This window comes from Lolium perenne, chromosome 4 (assembly GCF_019359855.2).
Source record: "Lolium perenne isolate Kyuss_39 chromosome 4, Kyuss_2.0, whole genome shotgun sequence".
NCBI classification, from domain to species: Eukaryota; Viridiplantae; Streptophyta; class Magnoliopsida; order Poales; family Poaceae; genus Lolium; species Lolium perenne.
The window spans coordinates 87,360,281-87,374,289 of record NC_067247.2 but is presented as its reverse complement, the minus strand read 5'-3'; the positions used below and the strand labels follow the sequence as shown (position 1 = coordinate 87,374,289).

The 14,009-nt window shown below is 44.4% G+C and overlaps 1 protein-coding gene across 1 annotated transcript; it reads right to left on the bottom strand.

Moving 5' to 3' along the window:
- Positions 1 to 6,267: 6,267 nt before the first annotated feature.
- Positions 6,268 to 6,895, bottom strand: LOC127346974 (glutathione S-transferase T3-like). Its single transcript, XM_051373208.1, has 2 exons — positions 6,728 to 6,895; positions 6,268 to 6,645 (listed from the first exon to the last, which is right to left on the bottom strand). The coding sequence occupies exons 1-2, from the start codon at positions 6,893 to 6,895 to the stop codon at positions 6,268 to 6,270; spliced, it is 546 nt and encodes a 181-aa protein (XP_051229168.1).
- Positions 6,896 to 14,009: the final 7,114 nt, after the last annotated feature.

The window sequence follows — 14,009 nt, the reverse complement described above, 5'->3', positions numbered from 1 at the left end:
CATCATTAACCCGAATTCCCACACTACCCCCTTGTATAAATTGCTTAATACGATCACACCATAAATGGTTAAAACCTTTCATACGCAACACTTGCTGCAAGAAAGGCCACTTGACCTTATCGTATGCCTTTTCAAAATCAATTTTGAACAGCACACCGTCAAGCTTCCTCCTATGCATCTCATGAATAGTCTCATGAAGTATGACTACGCCCTCGAGAATATGCCGTCCCGGCATAAAAGCTGTTTGAGTGGGTCTAACCACCTTCTGGGCCACGCCAGAGATGCGATTAGTTGCCACTTTAGTAAAAATCTTGAAACTAACGTTCAGTAGACAGATTGGTCTATATTGTTGGATTTGGACCGCATTTTCCTTTTTAGGGAGTAGAGTAATAACTCCAAAATTCAATTTATATAACGGGAGTGTCCCACTCTGAAAACATGCGAACAGTGCCATCAAATCAACTTTAATGACTTCCTAAAAATATTGATAAAACTCAGCCGGGAAACCATCAGCCCTGGAGCTTTATTATGCTCCATTTTAGCAATGGCTTCATGCACTTCCTCCACGGAGAAATCGGCCACCAACAAATTATTCTCCTCCGTAGATAACTGAGGGATGTCCTGGGTTTGGTCCTCCATCATGAAGAAGTTGTTCCTCACAGGAGCACCAAATAATTTTTTATAATATTCAGTAATATATACTTTAAGATTTTCTTCGCCTACAATAGTACCCTCCTCCTGTTCGAGCTGAAAATTTTTCTTTTTCCGATGCTTTCCATTAGCAATAAGATGAAAATATTTTGTGTTATTTCCAACTTCCTGGATATACTTAACCTTAGCTCTCTGAGCCCACTTGGTCTCTTCATCACGTCTAAGTTTATTTAAATTTTCATTGGCCAATTTAAGCTCATTCCTCTCAAGTGAGGATAGAGGGGTAGTTTCAGCCTTAATATCCAGGGTATCAATAATGCATAACAAACGCTCTTTTTCCTTTCTATATTTTCCACTAATATTTTTAGCCCAGCCTCTCAAGAAACGTCTCAGATGACGTATCTTTTTCTGCCACGTATGAATAGGGGTGTTCCCAGGAGGAACCGCAGCCCATTCATCTGCCACCATATCATAGAAGCCATCATAGTGAAACCAGGATAGCTCGAAAGAAAATTTGGCCTTATTACCAAGATGCGCATGATGACCAGAGTCAATCAACAACGGCGTGTGGTCAGACCCAGAGCACGACAGAACTCGAATGGTTACTAAAGGGAGGAGAATCAAGTAACAACGGCGTGTGGTCAGACCCGCAGCGGGACCAAGGTAGGCTGTGATTGGCTTCAAATAGCACCGGGAATCGATATGCTAATTTGGGTTAGGAGCCGAACCGTCCGGAGTTGAGGCCCATGCGCGAGTACCTGTTCCGTTTCACACGTTTCACACGGCATGCACCACAAAAGGCCAGAGGAATTTTAGGAGGCAGGCCCACGAGCATGAACCAGCTTAATTACGGGAGTTAATTGCAAGATTTGCCTAATAAAACGGTTGCTCTCCAAATCAGAAATTTGCCTTCTAATCCGGTATGGAGGGAGTAGTTACTACCCACTATAAACAGTGGCGGACGCAGGAAAGAATTGGAGGGGGGGCACACCTCAAAAAATTTTTTTTGCGCCCTCCCCAAAATGTGAAAAACCTTTACATAATGAAGTAATGAACAATATACAATAAAAATTCATTGTAAACATTGAAGTCCAATACATATATCAAACTAGATAACACCACGCGAGTTGATGCGGTGTTTTCGTCAAGGCTGAAGCTGGTGGCTTGGGCCATCGTGCTGGTGACCACGACTTTTTGCGACCATGATGTTGAGGAGCTGCGGTGGCGGCGATGTGTCTCTCCATGGACAGGGTTGCCCCAAACCTCGGAGGCTCGGAGTCGTGCGACGATGCGGACGAAGGTCTTGCCCAAGTCGTTGGGCTGGCGGCCACGGCGCCCGCGGGTGTCGTGCCCCTCTCTAGAGGCGTCGCCGAGGCATGTCGATGTCTCTCATGTTCTCGTCTGGTTTGGTTGCTGTCTCTGGGCGAAAGCCTAGATCCTTTGGGTCGGCGCGATGGCGGCGTCCTCGACGTCGTTCCTCTGTTGGGAGCTTCGCGTTTGGAGACACGACTTGGAGGTCCTGGTGCATTCCTCTGGTGTTCGCAGCTGTCCGAGGCTGGCTGCAAGGACGCAATGCACGCCATTGCTGGCATCCTGAGGACGATGTCTTCTTTGGGCTGTCCGAGTTCCGCCATATTCAAAATGTCTAGTAAATAACTGAAAAATAAGGCACATCAAGAATTTCAGTCTCGTCTCGGTGGGAAGATCAGGGGCGGCGCTCGGCGTTCGATGGTGCGGCCGGCGGTGGCGGCCGGCGGGCAGCGCGGCACTGCGGCGATGAGGGCAAACCTGCAGAGGGCGGGCCATGGGCGACGCAGCTAGGGCGGCGAGCGCCGGACTGGCAGAGACGCAGACTCGCAGAGTCGACGGCTTGTCGAGCGAGCGGGGCAGCGGCGGCGCCGGCTGGGCGGCGAGGCGGCGCGGGGCCGGGGCGGCGGCGGCCGGGGCGTGGGGAATCGCGGGTGCCGAGTGCGACGCGTCCCGACCTCGATTCCTCCAGGATGGGCTCCGGTCCGGGCTAATCGGGCCTTTTCTCATTTTTTCCATGGGGTATAAGTTTGGGCCAGCAGAATTTCTGGGTGGGCCACGGCCGGCCCCCCAGCTGCGTCCGCCCATGACTATAAAGGTAGTAACATGTCATATGTTACTAGTCTAAGGCTGGTGCCAACCGGGATGGGAGGAGGCGGTATCGCCCGTGGCTGGGCGGGAGGTGGGCGGGAGTGGGGCGGGACGGAGTGCCAGCGACGGCGGGGGCGCCCGGCGATATCGCCCGCTCCCGCCCGGCTAACGCCCGCGTTGGAGGCGACAAGCGAGGCGAGAAACGAAGGCGAGAGGCGGGCGGCGCGATAGCGACGCGGCGAGAGCGTCGCGGGCGATAGGGCGGGCGAGAGCGGGCGAGAGTGGGGCGATAGGCAGGCGAGATGCGGGCGAGAGGCGGGCGAGAGCGGGCGAGAGTGGGGCGGGAGTGTCTAACGGCTAGCTGACGTGGCGCGACGCGATTCGTCCACGTCAGCTAGCCGTTGCTGGTTCAAAAAACCCTATAAATACCCCCCATATGTTTCACTCACTCCACACCCATTTCATCTCCATTCATCACCTTCACTCTCTCAAATCTTCTCCACCATGTCCGGTTGGACTCCACCAGATATGACCACGTTCACGGATCTGATTCAGGACGGGTCACCAATAGACCTAGATGGTCTCTCTCCGTCACATCGTCGCACCAATGCCGGTTCTTCGCCGCTTCCTCGAGTTTTATACCCCACCGGCACACCCGCTCCGGGGCCATATGGGGCATACGCTCCACCTCCGGCGCCATATGGTTCATACCCTCCGCCTCCGTATCCATACCCCCAACCACCTCCTACAGGTAGCGGGAGTACCACTGTACCTCCTTACCCACCACCTTCGTACGGTTCATACCCTCCACCTCCGTATCCGTACGCGCCATATGGTCCGTACCCTCCACCACCTCCAGAAGCCACTACACCAAGCTCCGAGTCCAATGCCGCGGAAACAATCGTACCACCGCGGCCAAAGAGGCTTGACTGGACAGCTGCGGAAGAGGAAAAACTGGTACTATACTTACCCATCACATATTTATTTCGGGGTTGGTTCTTGCTTCGATTTTTCACTTACAATATCTATGTCGGTGTAGGTGCATGCTTGGATTTTTAACTCCAAGGACTCTGTCGCCGGTAATTGCAAGACCGACACGAGTTTTTGGGGTCAGATAGCTGAAACCTTCAACTCTACCTCCGAGCCTGCCCGTCGTCGGACCTCCAAGCAACTGAAGGATCATTGGAACGCCTACAACAAGGAGGTGTCCCTGTTCAATGGATACTACATCCAAGAATCAGGGTTACGTCAGAGTGGAGCAGACGATGATATGGTCATGAAGGCGGCAATGGAGAGGTACGCCGCAGACAAAAGAGTGACTCACCCGTTCAGAAGGCACCACTGGTGGGAAGTTGTTCGCAATGAAGCGAAGTGGAAAGGACAACATGGTCCTAGTAGTGGAACCGATTCCACATCGAAGAGAAGCCGTCTGGGAGTTTCTGGTGAGTACAACTCTGGCGATGCGACTACGGAGGAGGAGCGTCCACCGGGCCACGATAGAGCCAAGGCCGCGGTACGTAGTGCAAGGAGGAAGGGGAAGGCAACCTCATCAAGCAGTGAGGTAGGAAGCAAATCCTTCGCCATGAGGAACATGATGAAGGGTTTAGTGAAGGCTAAGCTATTCAAGCAATGGAACAAAATGAAAGACCAATCAACCGACGACATGACCGAAGCAGAAAAGCGCAAACATGCGAAGACGATCAAGATGTGCGAAAAAGAGCTTGGTCTGGAAGATGATGAGGACGAGGAGGAGCAGCAGGAAGAAGAGGAAGAGGAAGAGGAAGAGGAGTAGAATTTTTATTTATTATGTACTTTTATTAATTATTATGTAATCCGTAATATTTTTAGTTGAATAAAATAATTTCTTTGCATTATTTTGAATGTCTACAAAAAATCGAGTGAAATAAACTTAATCTAAAAAAGAAATAGTGATGTGGAGGAGAGAGAAGTGAGAGGTGACACTATAGCCTGTGCACTGGCACCGTGGGGTGAGAGTGGGGTGAGAGTGGGGAAAAAAGCTGACGTGGCGGGTGAGAGTAAGGTGGTGTATTGGCACCAGCCTAAGTTACTCCCCACTATGACCAACCTAAGAAAACTGAGGGATGTGAATGGTGGTGCGAGGGAGGGACCTCCATGTCGAATCTCAAGGTGTTGCCACTTGGAGGTTATAATGTAATCACACAACCCAATGGGGAATTTTTTACAAATTAACTCAAGAGGCAATAGCACCTGTGGTACAACAACTTGCACCAAAGGTGCAAAAACATACAACAAGTTGTAAAATGTGGTGGAGTGGTACACAAACTTGTCACTCTGGTGCAAATTTGGTCCAAATAAACCTGGCGAGGACAAGTGGCGCTATTTCTTTTGCAAAAACAACCCTACATAATCTTATCTACCACTTGTCCTACCACTTGTATTCATGTCCTACCACTTGTCCTCGCCAGGTTTATTTGGACCCTACATAATCTTATCTACCACAAGAATTGACTTATATTCATGTCCTACCACTTGTGGTAGATAAGATTATGTAGGGTTGTTTTTGCAAAAGAAATAGCGCCACTTGTCCTCGCCAGGTTTATTTGGACCAAATTTGCACCAGAGTGACAAGTTTGTGTACCACTCCACCACATTTTACAACTTGTTGTATGTTTTTGCACCTTTGGTGCAAGTTGTTGTACCACAGGTGCTATTGCCTCTTGAGTTAATTTGTAAAAAATTCCCCATTGGGTTGTGTGATTACATTATAACCTCCAAGTGGCAACACCTTGAGATTCGACATGGAGGTCCCTCCCTCGCACCACCATTCACATCCCTCAGTTTTCTTAGGTTGGTCATAGTGGGGAGTAACTTAGGCTGGTGCCAATACACCACCTTACTCTCACCCGCCACGTCAGCTTTTTTCCCCACTCTCACCCCACTCTCACCCCACGGTGCCAGTGCACAGGCTATAGTGTCACCTCTCACTTCTCTCTCCTCCACATCACTATTTCTTTTTTAGATTAAGTTTATTTCACTCGATTTTTTGTAGACATTCAAAATAATGCAAAGAAATTATTTTATTCAACTAAAAATATTACGGATTACATAATAATTAATAAAAGTACATAATAAATAAAAATTCTACTCCTCTTCCTCTTCCTCTTCCTCTTCTTCCTGCTGCTCCTCCTCTTCCTCATCATCTTCCAGACCAAGCTCTTTTTTGCACATCTTGATCGTCTTCGCATGTTTGCGCTTTTCTGCTTCGGTCATGTCGTCGGTTGATTGGTCTTTCATTTTGTTCCATTGCTTGAATAGCTTAGCCTTCACTAAACCCTTCATCATGTTCCTCATGGCGAAGGATTTGCTTCCTACCTCACTGCTTGATGAGGTTGCCTTCCCCTTCCTCCTTGCACTACGTACCGCGGCCTTGGCTCTATCGCGGCCCGGTGGACGCTCCTCCTCCGTAGTCGCATCGCCAGAGCTGTACTCACCAGAAACTCCCAGACGGCTTCTCTTCTATGTGGAATCGGTTCCACTACTAGGACCATGTTGTCCTTTCCACTTCGCTTCATTGCGAACAACTTCCCACCAGTGGTGCCTTCTGAACGGGTGAGTCACTCTTTTGTCTGCGGCGTACCTCTCCATTGCCGCCTTCATGACCATATCATCGTCTGCTCCACTCTGACGTAACCCTGATTCTTGGATGTAGTATCCATTGAACAGGGACACCTCCTTGTTGTAGGCGTTCCAATGATCCTTCAGTTGCTTGGAGGTCCGACGACAGGCAGGCTCGGAGGTAGAGTTGAAGGTTTCAGCTATCTGACCCCAAAAACTCGTGTCGGTCTTGCAATTACCGGCGACAGAGTCCTTGGAGTTAAAAATCCAAACATGCACCTACACCGACATAGATATTGTAAGTGAAAAATCGAAGCAAGAACCAACCCCGAAATAAATATGTGATGGGTAAGTATAGTACCAGTTTTTCCTCTTCCGCAGCTGTCCAGTCAAGCCTCTTTGGCCGCGGTGGTACGATTGTTTCCGCGGCATTGGACTCGGAGCTTGGTGTAGTGGCTTCTGGAGGTGGTGGAGGGTACGGACCATATGGCGCGTACGGATACGGAGGTGTGATACGTCCAATTTGCATCACTATTTTATATCATAATTTGCTGTTATTCATTGATATATTTCATATTGGGACACAATACTTATGTTATTTCATCTATTTTGCATGTTTCATCATTATTGGAGGATCGAACACCGGAGCCAGGATTCTGCTGGAAAAAGCACCGTCAGAACGCAATATTTCGGAAGATCAACTCTGGAAGGAAATTATACCAAAAATCCTATTTTTCAAGATGACGAAGGAAGCCAGAAGGAGGAGCCAGGAGCAGCCAGGGTGGGCCCACACCCTAGGGCGGCGCGGCCCAGGCCCTGGCCGCGCCGGCCTATGGTCTGGGGGGCCCACGACCCTTTTCGCCTCCTTTTCTTCGCCAAATCCTTCGTCCCGAAGACCTAAGCCACAGAGGGTACCTCGCGAAGAGTTACAGCCGCCTCTGCGGGGCGGAGAACACCAGAGAGAAAAGAGCTCTCCGGCGGGCAGGAATCCGCCGGGGAAATTCCCTCCGGGAGGGGGAAATCGACGCCATCGTCACCGTCATCGAGCTGGACATCATCTCCATCACCATCATCATCATCTCCACCATCATCACCGCCGTCTCCACCGCTGGACACCGTCACCGCCGTAGCAATTTGGGTTTGATCTTGATTGTTTGATAGGGGAAACTCTCCCGGTATCGATTCCTACTTGTTGTTGATGCTATTGAGTGAAACCATTGAACCAAGTTTATGTTCAGATTGTTATTCATCATCATATCACCTCTGATCATGTTCCGTATGATGTCTCGTGAGTAGTTCGTTTAGTTCTTGAGGACATGGGTGAAGTCTAAATGTTAGTAGTGAATTATGGTTGAGTAATATTCAATGGTGTGATATTTAAGTTGTGGTGTTATTCTTCTAGTGGTGTCATGTGAACGTCGACTACATGACACTTCACCATTTATGGGCCTAGGGGAATGCATCTTGTATTCGTTTGCCAATTGCGGGGTTGCCGGAGTGACGAAACCTAAACCCCGTTGGTATATCGATGCAGAGGGATCGCGAGGATCTCGTAGTTTAAGGCTGTGGTTAGATTTAATTCTTAATTACTTTCTTGTAGTTGCGGATGCTTGCAAGGGGTATAATCACAAGTATGTATTAGTCCTAGGAAGGGCGGTACATTAGCATAGGTTCACCCACACAACACTTATCACAACAATGAAGATTATTTAGCCGTATGTAGCGAAAGCACTAGACTAAAATCCCGTGTGTCCTCGAGAACGTTTGGTCATTATAAGTAAGCAAACTGGCTTGTCCTTTGTGCTAAAAAGGATTGGGCCACTCGCTGCAATTATTACTCTCGCACTTTACATACTCGTACTTTATTCAACTGTTACATCAAAACCCCCTGAATACTTGTCTGTGAGCATTTACAGTGAATCCTTCATCGAAACTACTTGTCAACACCTTCTGCTCCTCGTTGGGATCGACATTCTTACTTATCGAAGATACTACGATACACCCCCTATACTTGTGGGTCATCAAGACTATTTTCCGGCGCCGTTGCCGGGGAGTGAAGCGCTATTGGTAAGTGGAATTGGTAAGGAAAACCTTTACTGTTGTGCTGATTTTATTTCTGCCTGCTGCTATAAGTCATTATGGAGAGATCTTCTCTTCAATTTCTATTTGGGAAATCTACTACTACTGCAACGGTAGTGGATGAGGCGCCAAGTGAGGAAGTAATACCATATAAAATACCTATGAAAATTATTGAACGTGTTATGGATAACCGCTATGAAGGGGATGGAACTGTCCATCCCGGTGATCATTTACTGTTTTTGCATGAATTATGCGGGTTATTCAAATGTGCAGGTATTGCTATGGATGAAGTGAGGAAGAAACTATTCTCTTTGTCGCTGTCAGGTAAAGCGGCGCATTGGTTTAAATTACTGGATAATGGGGATTCTCTTGAATGGAATGATATTGTGCCCCGGTTTTATTCTAAGTTCTATCCTCCAAGTGAAATTCATAAGGATCGGAATCGCATATATAATTTTTGGCCTCATGATGGAGAGAGTATTGCCCAAGCTTGGGGGAGATTGAAGTCTTTAATGCTCAAATGCCCCATTCATGAGCTTCCTGGTAATGTTATTATTGATAATTTCTATGCAAGACTTTCTTTTCAAGACAAGACCTTGCTGGATACTTCTTGTTCGATCATTTACACGCAACAAAGAAGAGTTTAAAAGGGACCTTCTTGATCAGATCCAAGAAAATACTGAAGGATGGGAGAACGACAAGGATAGAGAATCAGGTATAATTTATGATTATAAATGCATTGAAGCTTTTATGGATACTGATAAATTTCGTAATATGAGTGCTATATATGGTCTTGATTCTCAAGTTGTCAGTAAATCTTTATAAAGCTTTTGCCTCTCATTATGAATTGCCAAAGAAGAATTTTGATAAGTATCATGAACCGTATAAAGATAAAATTGATTCATCTATTAATAAATGCGTTGTAGTTGAAACTGCTGATCGTGTTATTCCTGAAGCTTATATTGAAAAAACTCCTTTCCTCGCTAAAATGAAAGAGTACTTTCTGTTATAAATAGTGCGGTTCATAAAAGTGAAAAGAAACACAGTAGAACTCGAAGAACAAATAAAAGTTGAACCTTTGTTGCAATAGTTAAAGATCTTGTGACTGAAAATGTGGAGGATGGTCATATTATTTTCTGTGAAGATGCTTCTAATATTGTTTCACATCCTAATAAACCCAAACAAGCTAGTGTTCCTACGATATCTGTTAAAATTGGTGATCATTGTTATTATGGATTATGTGATATTGGTGCAAGTGTTAGTGCTATTCCGTATGAGCTTTACACGGAGATTATGCACGAAATTGATTCTTGTGAACTTGAAGATATTGATGTGGTTATTCAGCTGGCTAATAGAGAAACTATTTCTCCAATTGGTATTGTTCGAGATGTGGAAGTTTTATGCGGTAAGATTAAATATCCTGCTGACTTTTTGGTACTTGGTTCTCATTGCTAGTGATTATTGTCCTATTATTTTTGGTAGACCTTTTCTAAATACTTGTGGAGCTATTATAGATTGCAAGAAAGAGAAAATTTTGACTAAATTCGCTGGTGAATCTTATGAGTTTAACTTCTCTAAATTTACTAAAACTCCTTATAAAGCTGATTTGCCTAGTAATGATTTTAAAATGGAGCAATGTGCATCTATTGTTCTTGTTCCTAATAATCCTTTGCAGCAACATTTGGAGGATAGCGAGAGCGAAATTTTTAGGAAAGAAAGAGATGAGCTTGAGGAAATTTTTCTTCGCCAACCTATTCTCAAGCATGATTTACCGGTGGAAGATTTGGGTACAACACCGCCACCAAAGGAAGATCCTGTTTTTGATTTAAAGCCTTTACCTGATAATCTTAAATATGCTCATATTGATGATAAGAAAATATATCCTGTTATTATTAGTTCTAAGCTTTCAGAGATTGAGGAAGAAAGGTTATTGGAAATATTGAAGAAGCATCGAGGCGCTATTGGCTACACTCTTGATGATTTGAAGGGGATTTCTCCGTCTATATGCCAACATGCTATTAATATGGAAGATGATGCAAAGCCTGTTGTTGAACCTCAGCGTCGTCTAATTCCGAAGATGAAGGAAGTGGTAAGGAATGAGGTATTACGACTTCTTGAAGCTGGTATTATATATCCTATTGCCGATAGTAGATGGGTTAGTCCTGTGCATTGCGTTCCCAAGAAAGGAGGTATGACTGTTGTGCCTAATGATAATGATGAGCTCATTCCTCAAAGAGTAGTTGTAGGGTATAGAATGTGCATTGATTTTCGAAAAGTTAATAAAGTTACTAAGAAAGATCATTACCCTTTACCATTTATTGATGAAATGCTAGAAAGATTGTCTAAAAATACTCATTTTTGCTTTCTTGATGGTTATTCTGGGTTTTCACAAATTGCTGTTAAAGCTAAAGATCAAGAGAAAACCACTTTTACCTGTCCCTATGGAACTTATGCTTATAGACGCATGCCTTTTGGTTTATGTAATGCTCCTGCTACTTTTCAAAGATGCATGTCTGCTATTTTTCATGGTTTTTGTGAAAGTATTGTAGAGGTATTCATGGATGATTTTTCCGTCTATGGGAATTCTTTTGATAGTTGCTTGCGAAACCTTGATAAAGTTTTGCAGAGATGTGAAGAAACTAACCTTGTTCTTAATTGGGAGAAATGCCACTTTATGGTTAATGAAGGAATTGTATTGGGACATAAAATTTCTGAGAGAGGTATTGAAGTTGATAGAGCTAAAGTTGAAGCAATTGAGAAGATGCCCTATCCGAGGGATGTTAAAGGTATTCGTAGTGTTCTTGGTCATGCTGGGTTTTATAGGAGATTTATTAAAGATTTCTCCAAGATTTCAAAGCCTCTTACTAATCTTCTTCAAAAAGATGTACCATTTGTTTTTGATGATGATTGTAAGGAAGCTTTTGAAACTCTTAAAAAAAGCCTTAACAACTGCTCCTATAGTTGAACCCCCTGATTGGAACTTACCCTTTGAAATTATGTGTGATGCTAGTGATTTTGCTGTAGGCGCTGTTCTTGGACAGCGAGTAGATAAAAAACTGAATGTTATTCATTATGCTAGTAAAACTCTTGATGCTGCTCAAAGAAATTATGCTACAACTGAAAAGGAATTATTAGCTGTAGTCTTTGCTTGTGATAAATTTAGATCTTATATTGTTGATTCAAAAGTTACTATTTATACTGATCATGCTGCAATTAGATACCTAATGACAAAGAAAGATGCTAAGCTGAGGCTCATTAGATGGGTAGTTCTTTTGCAAGAATTTGATTTACATATTGTAGATAGGAAAGGTGCTGATAATCCTGTTGCTGATAATTTGTCTAGATTGGAAAATATTGCTTATGATCCTGTTCCTGTTAATGATAGTTTTCCAAATGAACAATTGGCTGTAATAAAGGTGAGCTCGCGAGACAGTCCTTGGTATGCTGATTATGCTAACTTTATTGTTTCCAAGTACTTGCCTCCAACCTTTTCAGCTCAGCAAAGGAGGAAATTCTTTTATGACTTGAGGCATTATTTCTGGGATGACCCACACTTATATAAAGAAGGAGTGGATGGTATTATGCGAAGATGTGTTCCTGAGTATGAACAACAAGAAATATTGAGTAAATGTCATGGTAGTGCTTATGGAGGACATCATATTTGGAGAAAGAACCACGCAAAAGGTTTTACAATCAGGTTTTTATTGGCCAACTCTCTTCAAAGATGCGAGAAAGTTTATTTTATCTTGTGATGAATGCCAAAGGGTTGGTAATATCTCCAGACGCAATGAAATGCCTATGAATTATACTCTTGTTATTGAACCGTTTGATTGTTGGGGATTTGACTTCATGGGACCTTTTTCGTCTTCGGAAGGTAACACTCATATACTTGTTGCTGTTGATTATGTTACTAAATGGGTGGAAGCTATACCTACAAAAAGTGCTGATGGTGAGACCTCTTTAAGAATGCTCTTAGATATTATTTTTCCTAGATTTGGAGTACCTAGATATATTATGACTGATGGAGGTTCTCATTTTATTCATGGAGGTTTTAGAAAAACTCTTGCTAAGTATGGTATTAATCATAGAATTGCTTCGCTTATCATCCTCAAACTAGTGGTCAAGTAGAATTATCAAATAGAGAGATTAAATCTATTTTGGGAAAGACCGTTAATAAAACTAGAAAGAATTGGGCTAGTAAATTGAAGGATGCACTTTGGGCTTATAGAACTGCGTATAAAAATCCCATGGGAATGTCACCTTATAAAATGGTTTATGGGAAAGCTTGTCATTTACCTTTAGAACTAGAGCACAAAGCTTATTGGGTCATTAGAGAATTAAATAAAGATCCTAAACTTGCAGTTGATAAGAGGTTGTTGCAATTGAGTTCTCTAGATGAATGGAGAAGTGAAGCATATGAAAATGCTAAACTCTTTAAAGAGAAAGTTAAAAAATGGCATGATAGGAGGATTATCAAAAGAGAATTTAATATTGTGGATAAAGTACTATTGTATCGGTCTCGTCTCGCATTCTTTGTGGAAATTACTCTCGAAATGGAAAGGACCATATGTTGTCGAGGAGGTGTATCGTTCAGGAGCAATCAAAATTAGCTCTCTCCAAGGCAATGCTACGCAAGTGGTGAATGGACAAAGACTCAAGCATTATATCTCGGGTGATTCTTATAATGTTGATGTTGATATTATTCAAGTGGAAACACCGGAGGCCTACATCAAAGGGCAAATTGACGATCCGCGAACTCGACTTCGAATAGGTAACAGATCGGGTAATGAAAAGTACGCAATTTACTTTCCGAACTATATTTTTGTTGTTTTTGGAAAATATGAGAAATTACGAGTTCGAAACGGAGTGGAAAGGACGCACGAGGGGTGCCACCATAGGGCGGCGCGGCCTGACTGGGGCCCGCGCCGGCCTATGGTTTGGCCGCCTCGTCGCCCCTTTCCGACTGGTTCGATCTCGGTGCTTTCCTTTTGACGAGAAAATTTTTGCTATATAATCCCGGACCCCTGGAGGTCCGTATATCGTTTTCTCGACGTGTTTTGTTTCAAGCTGTTTCGCCAGATCTGTTTTCGGTTTAGAAGCACCATGGCCTCCAACAACAAGGGCAAGGGGCTTTTGGAGGAAGAGAAGGAGGTGCCATCAAGACAAGAGCAGCAAGCCGGAGGAAGCAAGCAAATCTTGGTGGGATCTGTTGACACTCGACGTTCTTTTTCTCATAACCTGCAGGGACCTTTACCACCCGCTCTTAGCCTCGACTCTTTCCCCATGATGGAAGAAGTCATACGGATTACCGATGAGTTTTGTGATCAATATCGGGCTCTACGAAGAGAAGTGGAGATACTCCAGGAGGAGAATTGCCGTCTCCGAAGAATGATTGAATACCACTCGATTCGCGTCACAAGGTCGTCATCGCCAACTTCGGATAACAATGAATCTCTTCGAATCTTAGTGCATAATTGTCAAGCTGAGAAACTGAAGACGAAGGAGCTTATTAAGAAGCTCGGGAGGAGTTCATCACCATCATCGCCAAAGGAGTAATTCATCAT

What these genes read in the sequence shown, in the direction of transcription:
- LOC127346974 (XM_051373208.1), bottom strand. Translation starts at nt 6,895, where the DNA reads ATGCAAATTGGACGTATCACACCTCCGTATCCGTACGCGCCATATGGT. An exon ending in CTGCGGAAGAGGAAAAACTG is followed by an intron (nt 6,646 to 6,727) that starts GTACTATACTTA and finishes ATGTCGGTGTAG; the next exon opens with GTGCATGTTTGGATTTTTAA.